The sequence below is a fragment of the Eretmochelys imbricata genome, chromosome 21, assembly GCF_965152235.1.
Source record: "Eretmochelys imbricata isolate rEreImb1 chromosome 21, rEreImb1.hap1, whole genome shotgun sequence".
Classification (NCBI taxonomy): Eukaryota; Metazoa; Chordata; order Testudines; family Cheloniidae; genus Eretmochelys; species Eretmochelys imbricata.
The window spans coordinates 12,185,189-12,211,297 of NC_135592.1; the positions used below are offsets into that span (position 1 = coordinate 12,185,189).

Below are 26,109 nucleotides of genomic sequence, written 5' to 3' on the forward strand. Positions count from 1 at the left end.
CCATGAACCACTGATCCAGCCTGAAGAAGTCACAGCGCAGGGAGGGGATGCCAGGAGGGCCTGGCTGCAATCCCATCAGCCAGGATGGAACAAGGCCAGCTCCCTGCAGCCGTTCTTCCATCACTTCCTCCTGATTGACCCTTTCCTCTCACTCCTGATGTTCGTCCTCTCCTTCCTTCCCCCCTTTTGCATGCAGCATGCCTGCCTGCTGCTCAACCAGCACTCCACCACAACTCAGAGCGGGAGGGGGCTTGGGAGTCCCAGGGAAACCGACCTTGAAGTTTACCCCACCTTGCCTCCTTTAGCCTACCAAGCAGTCAGAGCTTGAATAGAAATGGAGCCATTACATGGCCTCTGATGCCACCTAGTGGCTGGACTCATCTGCTGTCTCCTTTTCACATGGTGAGTATCTCGTCCGGCATTTCTAGGTCCACTGGCAGCACGGAAGGACACGTTTAGACGACCTCAGACTTTAAGGCCAGAAAGGACCATCATGATCATCTAGTCTGACCACCCGCACATCGCAGGCCACAGAACCTATCCATCCACTCCTGGAATAGACCCCCAACCTCTCAGTTACAGAAGTCCTCAAATCAAGGTTTAAAGACTTCAAGTTACAGAGAATCCACCATTTACACTAGTTTAAACCCACAAGTGACCCATGCCCCATGTTGCAGAGGAAGGCAAAACCCCCACAAGGTTTCTGCCAATCTGACCTGCGGGAAAATTCCTTCCTGACCCCAAATCTGGCAATCAGTTAGACCCTGAGCACGTGGGCAAGACCCACAAGGCAGACACCTGGGAAAGAATTCTCTGTAGTAACTCAGAGCCCTCCCCATCTAGTGTCCTGTCACCCTGCAGCCTCTGATCAGACACTGACAGATAAAGCAGTCACATGCCTGGAATCAGACCAGGGTGCAGCACTGATGTGGCAAGACACTCAAGCCAGAGGAGTTAATCTAGTGCACCAAGCACAGCGCTCCGGCTGGGCAATCAGGCTAGGAACAAGGCAAAGCGTCCCATCAGACTCAAAGGATCCCATTCCGACCTGTTCCAAGTGGGCGCAGCTCCACCAGAGCTGTATCCGCTTAGGAAAGGTCTGAATTTGGCCCAGAGATTCCAAGAGCAGCACATGGGGTTCCAAAGACCCATAGGCAGAGCATCTCTGACAAGGCTGAATCAGATGGCCTAGATTTGAAGCACTGGAATAGAATGGAGGATCACCTGGGCAAACCAAAGCTTTGAAATTAATAGCTGGAGGCTGAATTCCACAGTCAACCAATACAGCACGTGGGCACTAGCTTCAAAGGCAGACAGCTAGGATAGCATATGAGCAACAGACTGGTGACTGCCTCTGGAGAGAGGCTCTCTTACCAGGTGATCTGGACAGCTGGGCCTCGCTGCTGGACTTGATGACCTTGCAGTTGGCTGGCATCTCGCTGAGAGCAGACTGGGCCCGCTCGGGTTTCACACGCAGCTTGCTGTGGTTCTCCAGCACCTGGGCTGCCGTGGCCTTGGCTACTTTAGAGTTCAGGGTTTGGAAAGAGGAGGAGAAGTCTTCATCTTCATCATCGCCGATGTCCCAGGCATCACTGGTGTTGCGTGCAAACTCGTGAAAGCTAGAGGCCTTCTTATTTTTCAGGGGCAGCGCATTGCCCTTGGAATGTTCCTTAATGAAGCTGGGAGTCAGGGACAGAGGGTAAATGCCACGGAAAGAGCCAACCCCAAGCTCCTTACTCCTCCCACAAGCCCATTCCATGTACCCTCTTCTCTTCCTCCCGTGGTACAATCCCTTCCCCTTCCAAATATTTCCTTCCCTTTACCCTCTGGTATACCCCGCAATGCCTCTTCATCCCAAGGTACGATCTCCTCCCTCCTTCCTAGGCATGAACTAAGGAACGCATGAAATCCCTCCAAGCAACCCCCACGGCAAGTACAACACTGGAAGGCAAAACAAAGCTGGTACAGTCTCAACACAGGGAAGACCAATGTACCACCTAACCATTCCTATCAGGAAGGTGTTCAAGTCTATCTACTCTACCCAGCCGGGCAAAGGAGAGGAACTGATTGAGCTCCAGGCTGCATGAGGCCGCTCCTAGGCTTGCAACTGCCCCAGCCGCATACAAGAACAGGAAAAATAATGGATAAATTCAACCCAGGGAGATGTACAGGAGCAGCTCTGTGCTCACACACGCAGGATACAACTGCAGGCCAGACTGGCCTGCTGATGATTTCAGACACAGGGAGAGCGCTCCCACTACCTTCAAGCTCCACGAGTCAAAGTCCACCGTGATAAGGAGCCAAAGCCAGGCGATAAAGTCTCCCTTTCAGTGCTGGGGAAACGTGCTGACTTGACAGTCCTAGGGGCTGAAGTGCTGCCCACTGACAGGGCAGAGACAGCAGGGGAAGCAGCAGAGATGTGGTTCCCAGGTCCTCCCTGCTGCCCGGGAGGGATCCCCTCTAAGAGCAAAGGGGGAGGTCAGTCACCATCACCCAAGGAATCCTTGGTCTCTTCTGCTGACAGCACCCAAGGGGGTGGCTGTGACCGTAGTTATATGATGCGGATTCCTTGCTACTAAGGTGAGGCCATGGGCTCATTTCACACAAGCCAAACAGCCATCAACTGGGAACGTGGGTCAGAGTCAAACAGATGACCTACCGGTGCATGGCTACAAGAGAGTACGGGAACTCTGGAGAGCCCCCGCCCAAGAAGGGACAGAGAACATCCCAGCAAAGCAAGCCCTCCAATGGAAACAGAGCTGGGTGAGAGGGGGGCAGGGAGATGCGACACTTACTTTTTGGTGAGCCGGGGATCCAGAGGAGGATGCTGGGCTCCATAGACGGGTTGAATACTGCAGGGGAAACAAAAGCCAAAGAAGATTTGCGAATAATTGCCTCAGCGTCGGACAGGGTCACATTCCTCAGCTGTTCTTGGGAGCCGCAAGCAACTTCAATGGGATTCAAAGTTCAAAGCCTTTGATCAAAGAGCCACAGTCAGCTGAAGGTTTATTCTTTCCGAGAGCAGAAAAGACACTAAACTATCAGCCGCACTCTGGCTCAGCTGGGAAGGAGGGAGCCGTGTATTGGGCATTAGGGTTCTATGCCTGGCTGTGTCACCAATTCATTGCTTGAGTATGAGCCTCCGTTTCCCTCACCTGTACATTCAGGCCAACAGTTATCTACATCAATGGGGCGTCAGAGGCCTAGTTTGTTGTGCCTTGAAAGCCTTGGATGAAAGTGCTTAGCAAAGGGCAAAGTATTACAGCCATTAGCACGCTCGTGTCTTGGAGAGAAAGATGGGGATTTGAGCTCCCCACAAGGTGCTAGGTTCTCGGTTGCTGCTGAGCAGTGCAGAAAGTTACGAGGAAAACACTGCACCGAGAAGCGTGATTGGAGCTCAAGTCCCAGCTTGGTCAGGGATGGCTGGGCAAGTAACTTCACTGCCGTGCCTCGGGCTCTCTACTTGTGGAACAGACTAACACTCCCCTCATTCAAAGGGGGCAAGGATGCTATGAAGCTCTGAACCGCTATGCAATGAGGCCTAGCCTTCACAGATGTTAAAATGAGGATATCGCTAGTTTCACAGGCAATTTAAAGATCCCCAAGGCAATTTCCACAGAGCAGTAGGGGATTCAGTCCAATGTTTAGCCAAGACTCAGGCTAGTTATACATGTCCCCAGCCCACTCCCCTTCCAACATCCAGGCCTATTGCTCGGTCTGCCTCCATGCCAATGCTCTGAGAAGCACAAGCATTCCCGGAGGATGGTTCTCTCAATAACCAAACCCCATCCCTCTGCACATACGTCACATACCTTACTTAACAGCAGGGCCCATTCTCAGCTGGTGTAAGCAGACTGAGCTCCACCTGAGCCAATGGAATTGCAATCGCTTTCACCAGCTCCGGATAGAGCTGATGACTCCAGGCAGAGCCAGCGGCACAGAGAGCTGGGCCCTGCGGTACAGGAGGGAGAATGCAGTCTGGCTGCAGCTCGAGAATGCGCTCAGTGCTGGGAACTATCTGGCTAAGGGGAGGGGGAAGGCGGCAGGACGTGGCAGAAGGGAGAAACAAACAGAAGAGCGAACAGAAGAGCTGCAGTAAAGGCACATGGCGACAATGGGCCCTAAACCCAGGAAAAGCAATGGGTGATGAAACCTAGCATGGGCTTTCTTTGCTGCATCAGCAACTCCCATCTTTCAGCCTACAAAGACTAGCTGTATTTCCCCAGTAGTGATTAGGCTGGGAAGGAATTTGCTGGCTAACTAAGATCTAGGTGTCAGGATGGCCATTAAACATAGGTGGCTGTGTTGGTGGAGATGATGAGCAGATTATCCAGGGCAAAATGAGATTGATGTTGCTGACAAATGACTCAGATCGGTTTCTTTCAGAGGCCAGGAGAAGCCAGACAAGTTGTTTTAAAGCTTAACATGAGTTTTACAAAGCTCATCAAGTTGCCCCTCTGTACGCAGATCAGTGTCATGTGTAACACAGAGAATCCACGTGCTCCTTCTGGGAGAGGGTCCTCATTTACACACAGGAAGGGCACTGGGAAAAGACTGACACAGGAATATTGGAGTCCCCTTTGGGAACACACCACTGGTCTCTCAAAACTAGGATCCCGCCTCAGGCTGGCTGTGGTTGCAAGCAGCTAATACTCAGAAGTACAGACCTAAACTTTTGAGTGCGTGCACCCTCTGGGAGACATCTTAAGGGGAGGGGGGAGTCTGACACCCAACACCAAAACCCAACCCAGATCACTAGTCACTTCTGAAAACGTAACCCAAAAGCCTGGGTTATTTTCATATGAACAGCTAAAAATGTTATTGGGTAAGTATTTCCCAGCCCCCTTTGGGAAGCTAGCGGCAGTATCTGACGTTGGCTTCCTGCAGCAGCAAGTTCCACAGGATGACACAAAAGCAGCATTTCCTTTAGTTTGTTATGCTGTTCATGTCACTGGCTGAACCTTTTGTCCTTTTATTATGGGATGATATAAATGGCAGAGTGAGGAAGAAACAAACACTTCCGAGGAGAAAGCTACAATGGGGTTGACTTCTAGGGTATGTTGGCAATTCCATGAGCTTCCTTCCACTTTAAAGAAAAAAAAACCTTCTTTCCTTAGGTGGCCATCCCCAGCCAGTAAACCAGGTCATAACTCTGATAAGGACCAGCCGAGGACACTGCGGACTTCCCTTAACAGGACTACTTATAGAACTGCTGAAAATGACTCCAGTTAGCTCTAATTTTATAGTGGTTAGAGTTTCTGCAGAGGTGGATAGGAAAAATCTATGTAAAAATCAGCTTCAAGAGCCAGTCACATCAATACTCTGCCTGAGACAGCCAGAGATATAAAAATATCCAGAACAAGACTGGGAATAGCCTAGCAACCAACATGGGACTACTGAAAAGTAATAATACTCAGTCCTTAGTGTCTGATCCTGTTCCCATTGGCTTCAAAAGCGGAGGAGGATCTGGCCATTATGAAGTCCCCTTCAGTGGAGGCTCTCAAATGTTTTCATGGAATGTTCAGATTTCATTTCCTTTTGTTGCATTGAAAAAGGAAATGTCATCAACTTAGCTAGTGAAACTAGTGTGATCAATTCCACTTTTTTATCTAGTCAGTTTCACTTGCTTGTTCTCTGCTCCACTAGTGAAAGGCTGAGTCAACAGAGGCATGCAGTGAATAGGGCACTGGCTCAGGAGACCTATGCTTTGTTCCCATCTCTGCCACCATCCAAGGTCACAAAGCAGCTCAGGTCACTTTATCTCTCTGTGCCTCTCTTCCCTCTCCCACCTTTGTCTGTTTAAATTGGAAGCTACTTGGGGCGGGGCCTCTCTCACCACATTCATGTATAGTGCCTAGCACAATGGGGACCTGACCTCAGCAGAGGCCTCTAGGGTCTACTGTCTATAAACAGATAAGATTGCTTGGGTTGCCAATACCTCAGCAGAAAGTAAAAAACCAAAAAGGCTGTCAGTGACTCAAAATATTTAACATTTTTATTCTCTTTATTATTAAAACCCTAAGCACGGGTCCCAAACTTCCCAGTGCCCTAGAGAACCTCTCCCTGTAGCAGGGGAAACCTGGACACCAAGCCATGTGCAGGAGAACAAGTGAAACTGACCAATCTTGTTTCACTGAACAAAATCCAAGAAATTAACTAAATTCATTATTCCCAATGTAATAATTTATGGCAATCATTTATTAGCAGGAAAACCCCCCATACATTTTCTTTGCATCTGATTTTATTTTATCTTGACAGCAGTAACCTTTTAATGTTGATGTGCCATTGAACCAGCCTGTCTAATCTGAGAGGCCATGTGGCTTGGCAGACTCAGTCTGGGATGTTGCCAGCTGGGTGATGATGGGCAAGTCACTTCACCTTTCTTATGCCTCAATACCCCCCCCTCCTTAACACCCCAGTTTCTAAAATGGGAAAGATACCATCCAAAGAGCGCTTTAAGATCGACAGATGAAAAGCACTACATTTGAGAGATTTGGTGGATGAAGAAAGCATGAGTGCTTCCATCTCCAGTCCCTTCCAGGGTGATCAGCACCGAGGGAAGGAGCCAGCAAACACACAGGAAAAGACCCCAGAAGGTTTGGTTAAGCAACTCTTAAATAACCTTAACCTCCTGAGGCCATAAGCCTAGCATCTCCTGCTTCCCTCCTCTACTATCCACTGACCTGCCAAGAGGGACAACATCAAAATGGGGGTGATTCAGAGCAAGATTTAAGAACAGAGACATTCCCACATTACACTGCTGGAATTGATAGAATATTAGTACGCTGGCCTGTTGGGCAAGAGGAACAGTTTATCCAATACCCTGTGAAGTTTGGATTTCTTGTCTGGGCTGGCTGGCTCCTAGTTCTGTCTCCAAACCGGTTTGCCTGGTTAAGCTCTCAAAAGTTGAGCTCAAAGTGGTTAAAGATGGAAGAGACTTGTTATCTTAAAGACCACCCCTCTTCACAGGAAGGATGTGGACTCCCGATAAAGAATGTACCAGATAGGAAGATTACACTTAAAGACACGTGCTTACACATTGTGGAATTTATTTTCCAGAAGGAAAGGAGGAGTTGTGGGTTATGTCTGCAGCTTCATACCCCACCCCTTCCCTGACCTGGTTTGTCCCAACAACCTGAGTTTGAGCAGGGACAGCAAGTGAAAGTGACAGCGCATTAGAAGGAAAGAGAATTAACTGGCCAAGCAGGACTTAAAGCCAGCTAAGCATTTCAAAGGCTGTGCATTTGCACACCAGGAGGGGATTGCAGGGTCAAGATGAGATTAATGGGGGTGTAGAAACCATGAAGCCCACATGAACTCCTCAGACTTTAACCTAACCTTGTAATACTCCTCACATGGAGGTGAAATTCCCCAGCCTTTTCCCTTTCTCCTGGGGATTTGCTGTGTGTTTTTCTATGGGAACCTTCTTCTCAAAACCACACAGGAGGAGCCTCTCTCCAGGGCAGGTTTCCTGCCCCCCCATTCTCATAAATCTATTTTAATGCAGTGGTTTGTGCATTTCTCCCTCTAAGTAAGCGTCCCTTGCTCTAAAGGAAGCAACACCTTGCTGCTCTCCACCCAGAGGAAGTGAGGTGGGGGAGGTACCCCCATAGACTGTCACTGACACTTCCTGAGGACGAACCCTCAACGGAAGAAGAGTTTAAGGGGAGTCCAATGAATTAGTCTCATGGGGATCCAAGGCCACCCATTCTGCTGTCTGCTTGGGGGCAAGGATAGGTTTTGCTGTTCAAGGAGAAACCTCCAGGGCATTGTATGGGGGGGCAGGGGGGAGAGGAAGGGAGGGGGAGGTGAAGGGCTTCTGCTTCAACATTTGCCGGGGGGGGGGCACTGTATGCCCCTCAGCTCTGAAGTTGCCCTTTGGATGTCCAGTAAGCCCCTCTCCACATTGCCTCCTACCTGTCCCACTCCTGGACACGGAATGAAGGAGAAAAGACTTGCTGATTCCTCACCCCACAATATCCAGCCCAAATTGTTCCTCCTCCTGCTTAGCTTCCCCCACTGAATGCGGGGGGGGGGGGGGGGGGGGAAGAGAGGGAGGGAGAGAAGCAGGTGGACAAGAGTTTAGTTAACTGGCTCCTAAACTCCTCTTTTGTCACTGGCTCCCATTCCCTTGCAGGAGCCTCATGGGGGCAGGGATACAGATTACAGGTACCCACAAATCGAAGTGGGAAGTGAATCCCGTTCTCAAGCAGGTCCCCTCCTCTTAGGCCCAGCCTGGAGATGAACATGAGTTCATCGATACGACAGGATCAATCAGGAGGACTATTAGAGAGGTCGGCTTCTTTCTCCCTCCCTGGACAAGCTGCCCAACTCCACTCATACATGAGCTGGGGGGGCGGGGGGGGAGGAAATTTGGCACCGACAAAGCAATAATAACCATCCTGCCCCCCACTCTCCCAAAGAATGGATGGAAAAAGGGGGTGCCCCCTGCCCGGGCTGGGAGATCACCACTTAGTATCGATAATCCATCAGAGGGCAGGGGGAAGGAGTGTGTGTAGGGAGAGGGGAAGGGTCACCGACCAGCCAGGATCAGGATCGGGACCGAGGCCGAGGTGTGTGTGTGTCTCACCGACCGACCGGGACCGAGCCCGGGGGGGGGGGGAGGGGGTCACCGACCGACCGGGACCGGGACCGGGACCGGGACCGGGACCGAGCCCGAGCCCCGGCGGGGGGAGGGTCACCGACCGACCGGGACCGGGACCGGGACCGGGACCGAGCCCGAGCCCCGGCGGGGGGAGGGTCACCGACCGACCGGGACCGGGACCGGGACCGGGACCGAGCCCGAGCCCCGGCGGGGGGAGGGTCACCGACCGACCGGGACCGGGACCGGGACCGGGACCGAGCCCGAGCCCCGGCGGGGGGAGGGTCACCGACCGACCGGGACCGGGACCGGGACCGGGACCGGGACCGAGCCCCGGCGGGGGGAGGGTCACCGACCGACCGGACCGGGACCGGGACCGGGACCGGGACCGAGCCCCGGCGGGGGGAGGGTCACCGACCGACCGGGACCGGGACCGGGACCGGGACCGGGACCGAGCCCCGGCGGGGGGAGGGTCACCGAACCGACCGGGACCGGGACCGGGACCGGGACCGGGACCGAGCCCCGGCGGGGGGAGGGTCACCGACCGACCGGGACCGGGACCGGGACCGGGACCGGGACCGAGCCCCGGCGGGGGGAGGGTCACCGAACCGACCGGGACCGGGACCGGGACCGGGACCGGGGACCGAGCCCCGGCGGGGGGAGGGTCACCGACCCGACCGGGACCGGGACCGGGACCGGGACCGGGACCGAGCCCCGGCGGGGGGAGGGTCACCGACCGACCGGGACCGGGGACCGGGACCGGGACCGGGACCGAGCCCCGGCGGTGTCACCGACCGACCGGGACCGGGACCGGGACCGGGACCGGGACCGAGCCCCGGCGGGGGGAGGGTCACCGACCGACCGGGACCGGGACCGGGACCGGGACCGGGACCGAGCCCCGGCGGGGGAGGGTCACCGACCGACCCGGGACCGGGACCGGGACCGGGACCGAGCCCGAGCCCCGGCGGGGGGAGGGTCACCGACCGACCGGGACCGGGACCGGGACCGGGACCGAGCCCGAGCCCCGGCGGGGGGAGGGTCACCGACCGACCGGGACCGGGACCGGGACCGGGACCGAGCCCGAGCCCCGGCGGGGGGAGGGTCACCGACCGACCGGGACCGGGACCGGGACCGGGACCGAGCCCGAGCCCCGGCGGGGGGAGGGTCACCGACCGACCGGGACCGGGACCGGGACCGGGACCGGGACCGAGCCCGAGCCCGAGCCCGAGCCCCGGCGGGGGGAGGGTCACCGACCGACCGGGACCGGGACCGGGACCGGGACCGGGACCGAGCCCGAGCCCGAGCCCGGCGGGGGGAGGGTCACCGACCGACCGGGACCGGGACCGGGACCGGGACCGAGCCCGAGCCCCGGCGGGGGGAGGGTCACCGACCGACCGGGACCGGGACCGGGACCGGGACCGAGCCCGAGCCCCGGCGGGGGGAGGGTCACCGACCGAGCCCGAGCCCCGGCGGGGGGAGGGTCACCGACCGACCGGGACCGGGACCGGGACCGGGACCGGGACCGGGACCGGACCGAGCCCGAGCCCGAGCCCGGCGGGGGGAGGGTCACCGACCGACCGGGACCGGGACCGGGACCGGGACCGGGACCGAGCCCGAGCCCCGGCGGGGGGAGGGTCACCGACCGACCGGGACCGGGACCGGGACCGAGCCCGAGCCCCGGCGGGGGGAGGGTCACCGACCGACCGGGACCGGGACCGGGACCGGGACCGAGCCCGAGCCCCGGCGGGGGGAGGGTCACCGACCGACCGGGACCGGGACCGGGACCGGGACCGGGACCGAGCCCGAGCCCCGGCGGGGGGAGGGTCACCGACCGACCGGGACCGGGACCGGGACCGAGCCCCGGCGGGGGGAGGGTCACCGACCGACCGGGACCGGGACCGGGACCGAGCCCCGGCGGGGGGAGGGTCACCGACCGACCGGGACCGGGACCGGGACCGAGCCCGAGCCCCGGCGGGGGGAGGGTCACCAACCGACCGGGACCGGGACCGGGACCGGGACCGAGCCCGAGCCCCGGCGGGGGGAGGGTCACCGACCGACCGGGACCGGGACCGGGACCGGGACCGAGCCCGAGCCCCGGCGGGGGGAGGGTCACCGACCGACCGGGACCGGGACCGGGACCGGGACCGAGCCCGAGCCCCGGCGGGGGGAGGGTCACCGACCGACCGGGACCGGGACCGGGACCGGGACCGAGCCCGAGCCCCGGCGGGGGGAGGGTCACCGACCGACCGGGACCGGGACCGGGACCGGGACCGAGCCCGAGCCCCGGCGGGGGGAGGGTCACCGACCGACCGGGACCGGGACCGGGACCGGGACCGAGCCCGAGCCCCGGCGGGGGGAGGGTCACCGACCGACCGGGACCGGGACCGGGACCGAGCCCGAGCCCCGGCGGGGGGAGGGTCACCGACCGACCGGGACCGGGACCGGGACCGAGCCCGAGCCCGAGCCCCGGCGGGGGGAGGGTCACCGACCGACCGGGACCGGGACCGGGACCGGGACCGAGCCCGAGCCCCGGCGGGGGAGGGTCACCGACCGACCGGGACCGGGACCGGGACCGGGACCGAGCCCGAGCCCCGGCGGGGGGAGGGTCACCGACCGAGCCCGAGCCCCGGCGGGGGGAGGGTCACCGACCGACCGGGACCGGGACCGGGACCGGGACCGGGACCGAGCCCGAGCCCGAGCCCCGGCGGGGGGAGGGTCACCGACCGACCGGGACCGGGACCGGGACCGGGACCGGGACCGAGCCCGAGCCCCGGCGGGGGGAGGGTCACCGACCGACCGGGACCGGGACCGGGACCGGGACCGAGCCCGAGCCCCGGCGGGGGGAGGGTCACCGACCGACCGGGACCGGGACCGGGACCGGGACCGAGCCCGAGCCCCGGCGGGGGGAGGGTCACCGACCGACCGGGACCGGGACCGGGACCGGGACCGGGACCGGGACCGGGACCGGGACCGGACCGGGACCGGGACCGGGACCGGACCGGGACCGGGACCGGACCGGGACCGGGACCGGACCGGGACCGAGCCCCGGCGGGGGAGGGTCACCGACCGACCGGGACCGGGACCGGGACCGAGCCCCGGCGGGGGGAGGGTCACCGACCGACCGGGACCGGGACCGGGACCGAGCCCGAGCCCCGGCGGGGGGAGGGTCACCAACCGACCGGGACCGGGACCGGGACCGGGACCGAGCCCGAGCCCCGGCGGGGGGAGGGTCACCGACCGACCGGACCGGGACCGGGACCGGGACCGAGCCCGAGCCCCGGCGGGGGAGGGTCACCGACCGACCGGGACCGGGACCGGGACCGGGACCGAGCCCGAGCCCCGGCGGGGGGAGGGTCACCGACCGACCGGGACCGGGACCGGGACCGGGACCGAGCCCGAGCCCCGGCGGGGGGAGGGTCACCGACCGACCGGGACCGGGACCGGGACCGGGACCGAGCCCGAGCCCCGGCGGGGGGAGGGTCACCGACCGACCGGGACCGGACCGGGACCGGGACCGAGCCCGAGCCCCGGCGGGGGGAGGGTCACCGACCGACCGGGACCGGGACCGGGACCGGGACCGAGCCCGAGCCCCGGCGGGGGGAGGGTCACCGACCGACCGGGACCGGGACCGGGACCGGGACCGAGCCCGAGCCCCGGCGGGGGGAGGGTCACCGACCGACCGGGACCGGGACCGGGACCGGGACCGAGCCCGAGCCCCGGCGGGGGGAGGGTCACCGACCGACCGGGACCGGGACCGGGACCGGGACCGAGCCCGAGCCCCGGCGGGGGGAGGGTCACCGACCGACCGGGACCGGGACCGGGACCGGGACCGAGCCCGAGCCCCGGCGGGGGGAGGGTCACCGACCGACCGGGACCGGGACCGGGACCGGGACCGAGCCCGAGCCCCGGCGGGGGGAGGGTCACCGACCGACCGGGACCGGGACCGGGACCGGGACCGAGCCCGAGCCCCGGCGGGGGGAGGGTCACCGACCGACCGGACCGGACCGGGACCGGACCGAGCCCGAGCCCCGGCGGGGGGAGGGTCACCGACCGACCGGGACCGGGACCGGGACCGGGACCGAGCCCGAGCCCCGGCGGGGGGAGGGTCACCGACCGACCGGGACCGGGACCGGGACCGGGACCGAGCCCGAGCCCCGGCGGGGGGAGGGTCACCGACCGACCGGGACCGGGACCGGGACCGGGACCGAGCCCGAGCCCCGGCGGGGGGAGGGTCACCGACCGACCGGGACCGGGACCGGGACCGAGCCCGAGCCCCGGCGGGGGGAGGGTCACCGACCGACCGGGACCGGGACCGGGACCGAGCCCGAGCCCCGGCGGGGGGAGGGTCACCGACCGACCGGGACCGGGACCGGGACCGGGACCGAGCCCGAGCCCCGGCGGGGGGAGGGTCACCGACCGACCGGGACCGGGACCGGGACCGGGACCGAGCCCGAGCCCCGGCGGGGGGAGGGTCACCGACCGACCGGGACCGGGACCGGGACCGGGACCGAGCCCGAGCCCCGGCGGGGGGAGGGTCACCGACCGACCGGGACCGGGACCGGGACCGGGACCGAGCCCGAGCCCCGGCGGGGGGAGGGTCACCGACCGACCGGGACCGGGACCGGGACCGGGACCGAGCCCGAGCCCCGGCGGGGGGAGGGTCACCGACCGACCGGGACCGGGACCGGGACCGGGACCGAGCCCGAGCCCCGGCGGGGGGAGGGTCACCGACCGACCGGGACCGGGACCGGGACCGGGACCGAGCCCGAGCCCCGGCGGGGGAGGGTCACCGACCGACCGGGACCGGGACCGGGACCGGGACCGAGCCCGAGCCCCGGCGGGGGGAGGGTCACCGACCGACCGGGACCGGGACCGGGACCGGGACCGAGCCCGAGCCCCGGCGGGGGGAGGGTCACCGACCGACCGGGACCGGGACCGGGACCGGGACCGAGCCCGAGCCCCGGCGGGGGGAGGGTCACCGACCGACCGGGACCGGGACCGGGACCGGGACCGAGCCCGAGCCCCGGCGGGGGGAGGGTCACCGACCGACCGGGACCGGGACCGGGACCGGGACCGAGCCCGAGCCCCGGCGGGGGGAGGGTCACCGACCGACCGGGACCGGGACCGGGACCGGGACCGAGCCCGAGCCCCGGCGGGGGGAGGGTCACCGACCGACCGGGACCGGACCGGGACCGGGACCGAGCCCGAGCCCCGGCGGGGGAGGGTCACCGACCGACCGGGACCGGGACCGGGACCGAGCCCGAGCCCCGGCGGGGGGAGGGTCACCGACCGACCGGGACCGGGACCGGGACCGGGACCGAGCCCGAGCCCCGGCGGGGGGAGGGTCACCGACCGACCGGGACCGGGACCGGGACCGGGACCGAGCCCGAGCCCCGGCGGGGGGAGGGTCACCGACCGACCGGGACCGGGACCGGGACCGAGCCCGAGCCCCGGCGGGGGGAGGGTCACCGACCGACCGGGACCGGGACCGGGACCGAGCCCGAGCCCGAGCCCCGGCGGGGGGAGGGTCACCGACCGACCGGGACCGGGACCGGGACCGGGACCGAGCCCGAGCCCCGGCGGGGGGAGGGTCACCGACCGACCGGGACCGGGACCGGGACCGGGACCGAGCCCGAGCCCCGGCGGGGGAGGGTCACCGACCGACCGGGACCGGGACCGGGACCGGGACCGAGCCCGAGCCCCGGCGGGGGGAGGGTCACCGACCGACCGGGACCGGGACCGGGACCGGGACCGAGCCCGAGCCCCGGCGGGGGGAGGGTCACCGACCGACCGGGACCGGGACCGGGACCGGGACCGGGACCGAGCCCGAGCCCCGGCGGGGGGAGGGTCACCGACCGACCGGGACCGGGACCGGGACCGGGACCGAGCCCGAGCCCGAGCCCCGGCGGGGGGAGGGTCACCGACCGACCGGGACCGGGACCGGGACCGGGACCGAGCCCGAGCCCGAGCCCCGGCGGGGGGAGGGTCACCGACCGACCGGGACCGGACCGGACCGGGACCGAGCCCGAGCCCCGGCGGGGGGAGGGTCACCGACCGACCGGGACCGGGACCGGGACCGGGACCGAGCCCGAGCCCCGGCGGGGGGAGGGTCACCGACCGACCGGGACCGGGACCGGGACCGGGACCGAGCCCGAGCCCCGGCGGGGGGAGGGTCACCGACCGACCGGGACCGGGACCGGGACCGGGACCGAGCCCGAGCCCCGGCGGGGGGAGGGTCACCGACCGACCGGGACCGGGACCGGGACCGGGACCGAGCCCGAGCCCCGGCGGGGGGAGGGTCACCGACCGACCGGGACCGGGACCGGGACCGGGACCGAGCCCGAGCCCCGGCGGGGGGAGGGTCACCGACCGACCGGGACCGGGACCGGGACCGGGACCGAGCCCGAGCCCCGGCGGGGGGAGGGTCACCGACCGACCGGGACCGGGACCGGGACCGGGACCGAGCCCGAGCCCCGGCGGGGGGAGGGTCACCGACCGACCGGGACCGGGACCGGGACCGGGACCGAGCCCGAGCCCCGGCGGGGGGAGGGTCACCGACCGACCGGGACCGGGACCGGGACCGGGACCGAGCCCGAGCCCCGGCGGGGGGAGGGTCACCGACCGACCGGGACCGGGACCGGGACCGGGACCGAGCCCGAGCCCCGGCGGGGGGAGGGTCACCGACCGACCGGGACCGGGACCGGGACCGGGACCGAGCCCGAGCCCCGGCGGGGGGAGGGTCACCGACCGACCGGGACCGGGACCGGGACCGGGACCGAGCCCGAGCCCCGGCGGGGGAGGGTCACCGACCGACCGGGACCGGGACCGGGACCGGGACCGAGCCCGAGCCCCGGCGGGGGGAGGGTCACCGACCGACCGGGACCGGGACCGGGACCGGGACCGAGCCCGAGCCCCGGCGGGGGGAGGGTCACCGACCGACCGGGACCGGGACCGGGACCGGGCCCGAGCCCGAGCCCCGGCGGGGGGAGGGTCACCGACCGACCGGGACCGGGACCGGGACCGGGCCCGAGCCCGAGCCCCGGCGGGGGGAGGGTCACCGACCGACCGGGACCGGGACCGGAACCGGGCCCGAGCCCGAGCCCCGGCGGGGGGAGGGTCACCGACCGACCGGGACCGGGACCGGAACCGGGCCCGAGCCCGAGCCCCGGCGGGGGGAGGGTCACCGACCGACCGGGACCGGGACCGGAACCGGGCCCGAGCCCGAGCCCCGGCGGGGGGAGGGTCACCGACCGACCGGGACCGGGACCGGAACCGGGACCGAGCCCGAGCCCCGGCGGGGGGAGGGTCACCGACCGACCGGGACCGGGACCGGAACCGGGACCGAGCCCGAGCCCCGGCGGGGGGAGGGTCACCGACCGACCGGGACCGGGACCGGAACCGGGACCGAGCCCGAGCCCCGGCGGGGGGAGGGTCACCGACCGACCGGGACCGGGGTCCGGTGCCCCCGGCCGCACTCACCTCCCCGGCAGCTTAGCGCTCCGCTTCCAGAACTGCCTGCTGCTCTCCGCGGCCATGGCGGGCGCTGGGGCCGGGCCCCGGCCGGCTCCGGGCGGGGGGACAAGCAGGGGCCGCAGGTCCGGAGCCGCGGGCCGAGGCCGCTTCACCTCCTCCCTCCGGAGGCCCCGCTGCCAGGCTCCGGCGCCGCCATTTTGGATCCGGGAGGGCCCACCCCGGCCATTGGCTTCCTGGCCCCGCGGCCTCCGGCTCGGCCAATCCTGAGCCGGGATCCGGCCCGGTCGTGAAGCGAGGGCGTCCGGGGCCGGGCAGAGGGGCGGGGCCGCGAGAGGCGGGAGAGACCATCTGCGGCCAGGGAGGAATAAACCATCTCCGCTGGAGTGGAGTGAACCATCTCCACTGAGGAGGGGGAAAGGGTCGGGTAAATCACCTCCACTGATTGGGAAAGGGAGAAGCTACTCTGCTTGGGAGAGGAGTGGGAGAATAGGGTAGATTTTCTGCCTTGAGGAGGAGGGGTAGAGTGTGTTAAACTATTTGCGTTTGGAGGGAGTTACACGCTCTGCACTGGGGAGGAGAGGGTTAAGCCATGCGCCCCAGAGGCGGCGTGGAGTGGGATTAAACTAAGGAGTGGGTTAAACCATCTTCGCTGGGGGAGGATAGGTGGAGAGGGTTAAGCCATCTGCACTGAGAAGGAGGGGGTGATGTAGGATCAAACTGTTTGCACTGGGAAGGAGTGGGTGATAAAGCTGGCGGGCACCTGCTGGGTCCCCTATGATTCAAGTCCAACCAAAGTTTCCATATCACCCCCCTTTTCAGGTGCTTGTAACTTTGCCTTGGGGAGCCCTGAAACTTCCCACCTCTGGCCTCTGCCCAATGACAGTTTGTTTTTATTTATTTTAAGTTAAATTGGACAGGAAACATTCCAAATTCTGACACTTTCAGCTGAGAGTGGGGTGGGGGTCGGGGTGGGGGGAAGCACTTTCTCCATTAGCATAAAAATGTCTTAGATGTTTCAGTTCTAGGACCTGAGTGGTTTGGGGCTGAATCCTGGATTGCATCAAAAACACAACTCCCAGGTTGATCGTGTGCCTCTTGGAATCGTGGTGGAAATCCACCTTGATTTCCCCAACCTTAAAAAAAATAATCTTATTTTGCCCATGCAAGTGGGATTACACAAGGAAAATGGTAATGCAAATTTTAAAACTTGTAAGGCGCTCAGTTATCCCGGTGACGAGCACAGTACGTACGGCTAGGCAAATCAAAAAATAGGTCAGATGGATGGGTATGCATGGCAATTATATATATAAACATATATTATATAAACATATTATATAAACAAACATTTCTCTCTCCTTGTGAAAATGTTATCGAATGTAATAGAAATTGGTAACTTTTCCATCGTGTTTTTGAACCATCCTATTAAATGCGATAAATAATTATAACTCTGCTATAGAATTCTACAGGATGGTAAAAAAGGAACTCACAGAAAGCTGTGGTGCCCTTTCAGATTTCAGTGGAGAGGGGGCAACTTTCAGCAGGAGTCCAGAGGCTGTTTCAGTCCCCAGAAGCTCTTGGATTATTTGAAGAATAAAAGTGTAAAAATGAGCCTATTTCAGGAGCATTTGTTGTGATTATTTCCTATATGTTTAATAACAATTCATGAAGGTTTACTACAACAAAATGACCAGCACTGGACAAACAGGAAACTAAGCAAGCTAAGCAATCTGCACCTGTGGCATGTAGACCCAGTACCAAATAAAACCTAATTTCAATTTGAGAAAACAACAAGGGTCCGAGCATACAGAAGTTTGCGAATACAGACTAACACGGCTGCTACTCTGAAACCTTCCATAGGAATGACACTCAAAGCAGACATCCCAAACCAGTAATTAACTAACGAAGTCAACTAAAAAGAACAGGAGTACTTGTGGCACCTTAGAGACTAACACATTTATTTGAGCATAATCTTTCGTGGGCTACAGCTCTCTTCATCGGATGCATAGAACTAAGTTGACTAATAAAATCTAAAAAAACCCTCCAAAAACAACCACTCTCCCCCAAGCAGAGTTTTGACTGAAAAGGGTGAAGTGCCATATTGTTCATGTAATTGACTAGGACTGTGCTAACACTCTTGATTTTATGTGGAAGGCTCTCAGATATTACGGTGAAGGGCGGCAGTATAAAACCCATATGTAGGGACTCAGGCAGGTGTTACCAGTAGTCATTCTGAACAGAAACCTGTGTTTAGTCCAAAATGCTTTTGTGCATAATGAGCAGAGCATTCTGAATCATTGCTTTGTTTGGGAAGTCCCTAACATTCATTCGTAGGCTGATCCTTGTCAAACATTTTGAGCTTTCACCCCATCTTTTTCTCTTGTAGTACAGCAATTGCTCACCATGATACCACTTTGGGAACAACCACCCCTCCTCCCCCCCCCCCCCGTTCATCTAATGCCATCCACTGTCACTTGTGCTATTTTAGGGAGGAAAATTCCACAGATTCTCTTTAAGTAGAAACCTGGTCCAGGCAGCAGGTGTATTCCCAGCTTGATTGCATGTTCCTTCTCTTATACTGGTTTCACATCAGGGCAATTGCTTTGCCACCAGTGGAATTGCATCCTGATTTACACAGGCGCACGTGAGAGGAGAAGCAGGGCAAAGAAGCTCCTTTTCCTTCAGGCTGGTGTGTGACGAAGTGGGACTGTTCTTAATGTTTTCTCTGAATATTGTGGGGGTGCCTCAGTTTCCCCTATGCAGTTCTTAAGTATCTAGGTGGTGGGATAAGGGTGTATGATCATTGCAGAGCCCTAGAGGGCAGGTGTGTGCAGGGGTCTGGACACAGAGAATGGCCAGCACCCTGTTTCCTGGCAACTGATGGCCTGGCCCTTCCCCACTGCAAGGTGAGAGCTAAAGGGTTGAAGACAAAGAGATCAGGTGACCTCCTGGCCCGGGAAAGGGACAAAGCCCAGAGGAGGAGGGGCTGGAGAGAGTTTTCAGTTTGGGGCTGGCTCCCGTGGAGTGAAGTGCAGACGCGGTTGTCTGGCTCACTGCCCCCAAAATGGGCCCGGCTGAGGGGTCCTGTTCTCTGTACCGAAAAGCTCTGTTTTAGACCATGTTCCTGTCATCTAATAAACCTCTGTTTTACTGGCTGGCTAAGAGTCACATCTGACTGCGGAGTTGGGGGGCAGGACCCTCTGGCTTCCCCAGGACCCCGCCTGGGCGGACTCGCTGTGGGAAGCGCATGGAGGAGCAGAGGAGGCTGAATGCTCCGAGGTCGGACCCAGGAAGGTGGAAGCCGTGTGTGAGCTTCTTGCCCTGAAGACAGTATGCTCCCAGAGAGGAGACTCCCCCTGAGTCCTGCCTGGCTTTGCAGGGAGCAGTTCCAGAGCATCGCCCGGGGACTCCGTGACATGGTGTTCACTAGCAAATAAGAATGTGCTGAAACGTGCTAACTAAAATGATCTCAAATGCAACTTTGCAGGCAGTCAGATGGACGTGAGCTTAAACCCCAAATCTGAAGACACCCTCCATACACCTAACATACCTAAAGTGACCATGGGCATGTCTACACTGCAATGTCAACCCAGATTTTGAACTCTGGCTCAAGCCTAACCCCCCTTTCATCTACACAGAAATTGCACTGACCCAGGGCTCGGACCCAGGACCCTCCAGGTGTGCAGGGTCTGAGTCTGTGTCAAGTCAGGACACAGGGATTCAAGCCCTATTGCTTTTCAGTGCGGATGCAGTCCCACTGGACTGGAGCCCACCAAAAGTATCCCACAATCACAGGGGTCGACTTTCTTTGTCCTCTGAACAGTCAAGTTTGGTGAACAGTTAACTTTTCCACAATGCATCATGAACAAAGGGCTAGAGTGGCCACCTTCTGGGAGGGTGCTAGGAAGTCTGGGATATGGGTGGTGGGAGTCGAGCCTGCACAATGCAATGTAGATGCTGGAGCCTCAGGTTGGGACCTAGGGTTCAACATTTCCTAAAATGGGGTTAGCAATGAATGTAGATGCTCCAGCCCTAGGTGAACAAACCCAGTGTCTGCTTACTCAAGTTCTACTAACCCTGGGCTTACATTACAGTGTAGACATACATCATATGTCCTGGTTTTTCATCTGTGTCTCTGGATCTTCTTTTGGAACATCTGGGATGGATGTGTTTGTGTCTCAGTGAAGGTTTCCCCCCCCTACTTGTTTTTGTTTTACATTAGACATTCAGGGGTTTTTTAAACCCGGAAACTCTCTTGGAGATTGGAGGGCTGTTAGCCTTGTAGGGGGGGGAAGGATAGCTCAGTGGTTTGAGCATTGGCCTGCTAAACCCAGGGTTGTGAGTTCAATCCTTGAGGGGGCCATTTGGGATCTGGGGCAAAAATTTGGGATTGGTCCTGCTTTGAGCAGGGGGTTGGACTAGATGACCTCCTGAGGTCCCTTCCAACCCTGATATTCTATGATCTATGGAACTCAAACGTGGGAGAAACATTTGGGGCATCTTTGTTAAAGATCCCACACCTTTTCATTAAGGAGTGGGGAAGGAAGAGACACTACACAGTTGAGATCTCCAAAGAATTATCCACCAAGAGCAGGAAGGAACTTTCCATTGTTGATATTTCCAAGGTTAAAAAACAAGCAGAACCATACCTCCCCATGCACTCCCCTTTTTTTTAAAGGGGGGAAAATCTTCTGAATGTGAATGTGTGATACAAGTGACGTGTTGATCTCCCTGCCCCTGTCCTGCGGAGCGGGAGTGCAAGTACCGACTATAGAGCTGCTGGACTTTAGTTTTTAGGTGGGTGTAGGTTTTGTGGCTGCTTCTCCAAGGAGCTGATCAGCCAGGGGGTTTACGCCACTTGTGCTGAATCTGCTGTTGAGGGAAGGGAAGAAAGCTTCCTGCTCTATGGGAGGGGTGAAGTTAGAGGCGGTCAGTGGGAGCCTGCAGCAAAAGCTTGCCAGCCCCAGGAAACTTGCTGGAGTGCTGACTTTACCCTGGCATTTCCTGTGTGTCTGTGGCTGCCTCCCGCAGGGATACAATTACCAGCCAAGCCAGCTAACAGGGACTTGAGCAGAGGCCAGTTCCTAGACTGATGCCATAACCACCGGCTCATCCTTCTTCTCTGATGACTTCGGATCAGGACCTTTGTCCAGGACTCTACACTTTACCATTGCCCAGCAACTAGTTCCACATTATGGAATTTCTTTTCTGTATCAATTTTCTTTTCCTCTCTCTCTCAGAATAAAAACAACAAAATCCAACACCGTAAACATTGCATTACAATCGCTGTGTTCATGAAGAGAACACAAACGCTGCAAAGCCAGGCACCCCACGCCAGGGCGTTCCAAAGCGAACATTTCCCAGGCACCCTTAACTCTGTCCCTTGGCCTGGCTGCACTATTCGCCAGCTTTTTCAAGCCCTCAGCACCCACAATTGGTGCCAACGTTTCCTGAGAGCGCAGCTCCCGGGTAGACATCTAAGGAGGGGGCCAAGTTTGCAGACATGCTCAGCCCCTCACAGCTCCCATTGAGAACCATGGCCTCTGCTTTTGAGTCTCTAAATGGAAGTCGAGCTCCTTTGAAAACGGATCCTGTCGTATGATGTTCAATGACACGATCCCCTCAAGGGAGCTCAGAGCCTCTGCAAATCAGGTCCTAAGTCTCCCAAGGCGGCCACTTTTGAAAATTTGGACCCAGGTTTATTTCTCCTACTTTGTTTTGTAAGTCAATGAGGAGGGGTGGTTTGGCTGCTAAAGCAAAGAGCTGGACGCTGGGCCTCCTGGACTCTCTGTCATAACCTTCATCTGCGCGCTGGCCCACGCTCAAGTTTGTTCCTTTGAGTCCATCAAGGCAGCTAAGACCTTTGCGAAGGCCAGTCTGGACCCTCCTTAAACCAGTGAGACTCAGACGGAGGCTTGCGAGCCACGAGTGGTTCTTTAATGGGTCTCCTGCAGCTCTTTGCAGCACACAGTGTTAAAACATTGTGTAACTGAATTATTAACCAATCTAAGTTATTAATCAATCAGGATGCTTTTACTACCTTATTAACCAATTAAGTTTCTGACTTGCACTAAGTTATTAACTTATTTGCTGTGAGAATAATATATATATTTCCCCATCATTCACACAACTGTGTCTCTTTTGAGTAATGTTGATTGCTCCTGAACCACTGAGGTCTGAGTATCACTGCCCTAAACTTTTGTTACAGGCTGAAAACAAAACAAACATTTGCAATTCTGGAATATGTATTTGGGGAGCATTCAAACTAGCCTGTGCAGACAGATATTAATTGCCTTGAGATAATTAGCAATCAATTTATTCAAGGTAAAAACTCAAGTGTCAACCTGTCCGTCTGACTGAGGGCAAGTCACTGCCCCGCTTTGTGCCTCAGTTTCCCCATCTGTAAAGTGGGGATAATAATGCAGGCCTGTGTCAAGAGGATTCCTTCGATACTCTCAAAAGTGCTGGGAGGACATGAGAAGGAAGGTGTTCTAGGTGGGCAAAATTATTTGTATAACAATTCAAGAAGAGAATGGGTCTGATTCTCCATTGCCCTGCACCAGGCGTGGTCACTTACACCAGGGCTAAGTGAGCAGAAAGTAAGTATAAACTGCTGGCGGGCTGATTTGCTGGCATCGCTGGCCCCCTGTGCATGAGCGTGAATGATTTACATGCGGTGTGAGGTGAAGGAGAATGGCCCCTCATGTTTCTCTTGAACATTCAAGTGAGGAAGTGTCTTCTTTAAAGTTAGACAAGGATTCTGAGGACAGATTTTCTAGAGCTCAGCAGACACCTCTGAGGTCAGGTTTTCAGACGACCCAAGCACTGAGCACATGAAAATCTGGCTCTTTGTTTCAATGCCTCAATGGGACACGCTAACACCAGAGGGCAGTGCAATTCTACAGCTGATAAGAAGCCAGGCCACCTACACTCCCCTGCGCTATACACCTTACAGAGCTTCTCTTTTCTTCTGAACCAGCCAGCAGGAGCCTCCCAGCTGGAAGTTGGCCAAAGGCAAAGGCCAACTTTCGTTTCTGAGCAAGACTGAAAGTGAAGGGACAAGAATCAGTTCCCCCTCCTGCGCCCTGCCAAGCAGGGGAAAGTACTTAAAGCCAAGAGAAAATTGAAAGTTAATTTTGTGGCTCCCAGCTGCAGCGAGATCAGCCTCTCCAAGGCAGGGGCAAAGTAGGGGGCATGCATGCTTCCTCTTGAGTCCTATTAGAACAGAAAGCTTCAGAGTTTCATACTTCCATAGACTTTAAGGTCCGAGGGGACCGTTAAATCACCTAGTCCAGTGGTTCTCAAACTTTTGTACCGGTAACCCCTTTCAGATAGCAAGCCTCTGAGTGTGACCCCCCCCTTATAAATTAAAAACACTTTTTTATATATTTAACACCATTACAAATGCTGTAGGTGAAATGGGGTGTGGGGTGGAGGTTGACAGCTCACGACCCCCCATGTAATAACCTTGCGACCTCCTGAGGGGTCCCGACCCCCAGTTTGAGAACCCTTGACCTAGTCTGACCTCCTCTATATCATGAGTTCTCAACCTTTTTCTTTCTGAGGCCCCCACAACATGCTATAAAAACTCCTGGGCCCACCTGTGCCACAGAGGTACAAAAATAAAAAAAGGGAATATTATTTTTGTTTTACTTACTTAGTGTGAAACTCGTTGCTGATGCTGACCCACAGGCAGGGTGGCCTGCTGAGGTGAGTAAAGGGGCGGAGGTAGCGTTCCCTCCCCGAGTCCCACCGCCTGGGGCTGAAGCCGGGTTTATTTTGGCAGATCCCCTGAAACCTGCTCACGGCTACCCAGGGGGCTGCAGATCCCTAGTTGCGAATCACTGCTTAGAGAACTGCAGTTACTCCTATAGTGAGCCTAGTAACTTGTGTTTGGCTAAAGCATATCTCCCAGAAAGGCACCCAGGGCTGATTGGACAACATCAAGAGATGGAAAATCCACCCCTTCCCTTGGCCACTTGTGCCAGTGGTTAATCGCCCACATTATGACAAATGCATGTCTTATTTCCAACGTGTCCCGTTTCTAACAGGGGCTCAAGGTACTAGCAGTGATCATCCTCGTGACGTCTTACATAGCAATCAGCCTGAGTCACTGCCCCCCCGCCACTTCCAAATCCTCAACATCTGGCAGTCGGCATCTCACTTTCATAAACGGCCCCTCTCTTTATAACGGGCAGGAAAAGACTTGAGATCAAAACACATCCCCCCCAAAGATTAGGCTGATCAAAATCTGCAACCAGCTTTTGCAGCTGGAGCTCAGCCTTCCCTTCCATCTGGTTAGCAAACTCACCATGCACCGCAAACGACGTGAACACAAATCACGTCACCGAGAGACAACACCGCTTTGCTCATAGCCCTTTGCAAACCATGAATGCACGAAACCTCACAACTTCACAATCAGCGGGCGGTCAGATCTGTATTACTAGTCCCGGTTTGCAGAGGGGGAAACTCTGGCACAGTGAGTCCAAAGGTCAATGGTTTCTGAAGCGGCCATCGACTCGAGTCACCTCCAGGTTCAGGACACCTTGGTGCCTGAATTTCAGAAGCATGAGGCACCTGTAAGTGCAGCAGAAGCCAATGGGGGCTGTAAGTGCTCAGCATCTCTGAAATCAGGCCTGCTTACCATGCCCCGGGGAACGTAGCCTCCTTGAACCAGGGGACAGGCTTGACAATCTGGTCTATGTGCTCAGGGTCTGCCCCAACTCCCACTGAAGTCTGTAGAAAGATTCCTTTTCATGTCAGTGGTCACTGAATTGGGTCCTTCGCAATCCAGGCTGGATAGGGTGATAAGGAGGATGGAGAGGATAGGTCAGGACAGGAGATAGAGAAAATTCCCTCTCACTAGGAATTTTACCTCTGGTTTCACCATAGATTGGCCCCACAGGCTTTGTTCCTTGGGGAAATTGTTTGGGAACGACTCCGATGAAATCAGCCCTAGTTACAAGACATTCCCCTCCTCTCTGATGGGCTAAGCCAGCATCCCAATTACTGCCCCCCAAAGGAAGGTGGTGCTCAGATTTTAATCCCTTACTTGTCATCTCGCAGCAGGGCGGGAAAGGAAAAGTTTGACTTTAAGGTTTTATTCTGCCCAAATCCTGGTTTTCCCATGACAGGTGAAATGCACCCCAGGGCAGAGGGCCCTCATGGGGCTAGACCGGCAAATGAACTCGCAGACAGATAGTCAAGGGCTCAGCATCCGCAACTGGGACGTGGTTTTCCAATGAGCTCATTCAGGCACCTAAGGGGATGAAATACCACCTGCAAGCTGAGGAAAGGCACTGATCAGCAAAGGGAGCCAGGCTCCAGCTGTCTGAGGCCAGCTCCCCAATCCTGTGTGACATCAGTTTGGTGGGGCTCAGCCCAATTCCCAGCAGCCAGGCATTCGCTTCACACAAACACCACAACCAGCAGTGACTCAGGCCACCTGGTCAGCAGCCTCAGTGGAGAAGGCAAGGCCCTACTGAGACTAAATTCCCCCATCAAGCCCTCCACAGCTGAGTCTCATTGACAGATTAGGATGGGGGGAAGCTGGCCACAGGCCGAAGCAGAGCAAGAGGGAAGGGAGGAAGCCCCCATTAAAAGAACCAGAAGTCCTAGAGATCGCTCCAGCCCTCAGCTCGAAAGCCTCGTCTCCAGCCCAGGTCCGTCACGAGTAAGCACAGAGTGGGGAGGGAATACTACAAAGTTTATGGTAACGCTGGTTCTGGGGGTAACCATGGTAGGGAGGGATGGGACGGAATAAAAAGCATGCGAGCGGTTAGGGAGCTCCCACTGGGGTCAGGTATTTACGGCTGGCGGGGGTGAGGGTAAGGGCCAACGGAGGGAGTATTTAGGGGAACTGGTGCCACTCTCTCAGTGTGGCACGGACGGGTACGCTAGGCCCGATGTGCTTTCAGTGACGCCGGTATAAGCCTCCAAGCGAAGAGGGGCTCTGGCCTACATGTGACGCCCGCGAAGTCAAGAGTTACTCCGGGCTCACGCTGGCCCAGGGTTTGCATTGAGAAGGATTCTGAGAC

General features: G+C 59.2%; 1 protein-coding gene across 1 annotated transcript in view; it reads right to left on the reverse strand.

The window, feature by feature from the left end:
* Positions 1-16,299, reverse strand: part of TBC1D22B (TBC1 domain family member 22B) — a 45,701-nt gene extending 29,402 nt beyond the window's left edge. The window contains exons 1-3 of the mRNA XM_077839615.1: positions 16,082-16,299; positions 2,796-2,852; positions 1,375-1,679 (exon numbers count right to left, since the gene is read on the reverse strand). Of these exons, the coding sequence (XP_077695741.1) occupies positions 1,375-1,679; positions 2,796-2,852; positions 16,082-16,137 (418 nt within the window). The 5' untranslated portion in view covers positions 16,138-16,299. The remainder of the gene's footprint in view (positions 1-1,374; positions 1,680-2,795; positions 2,853-16,081) is intronic.
* Positions 16,300-26,109: the final 9,810 nt, after the last annotated feature.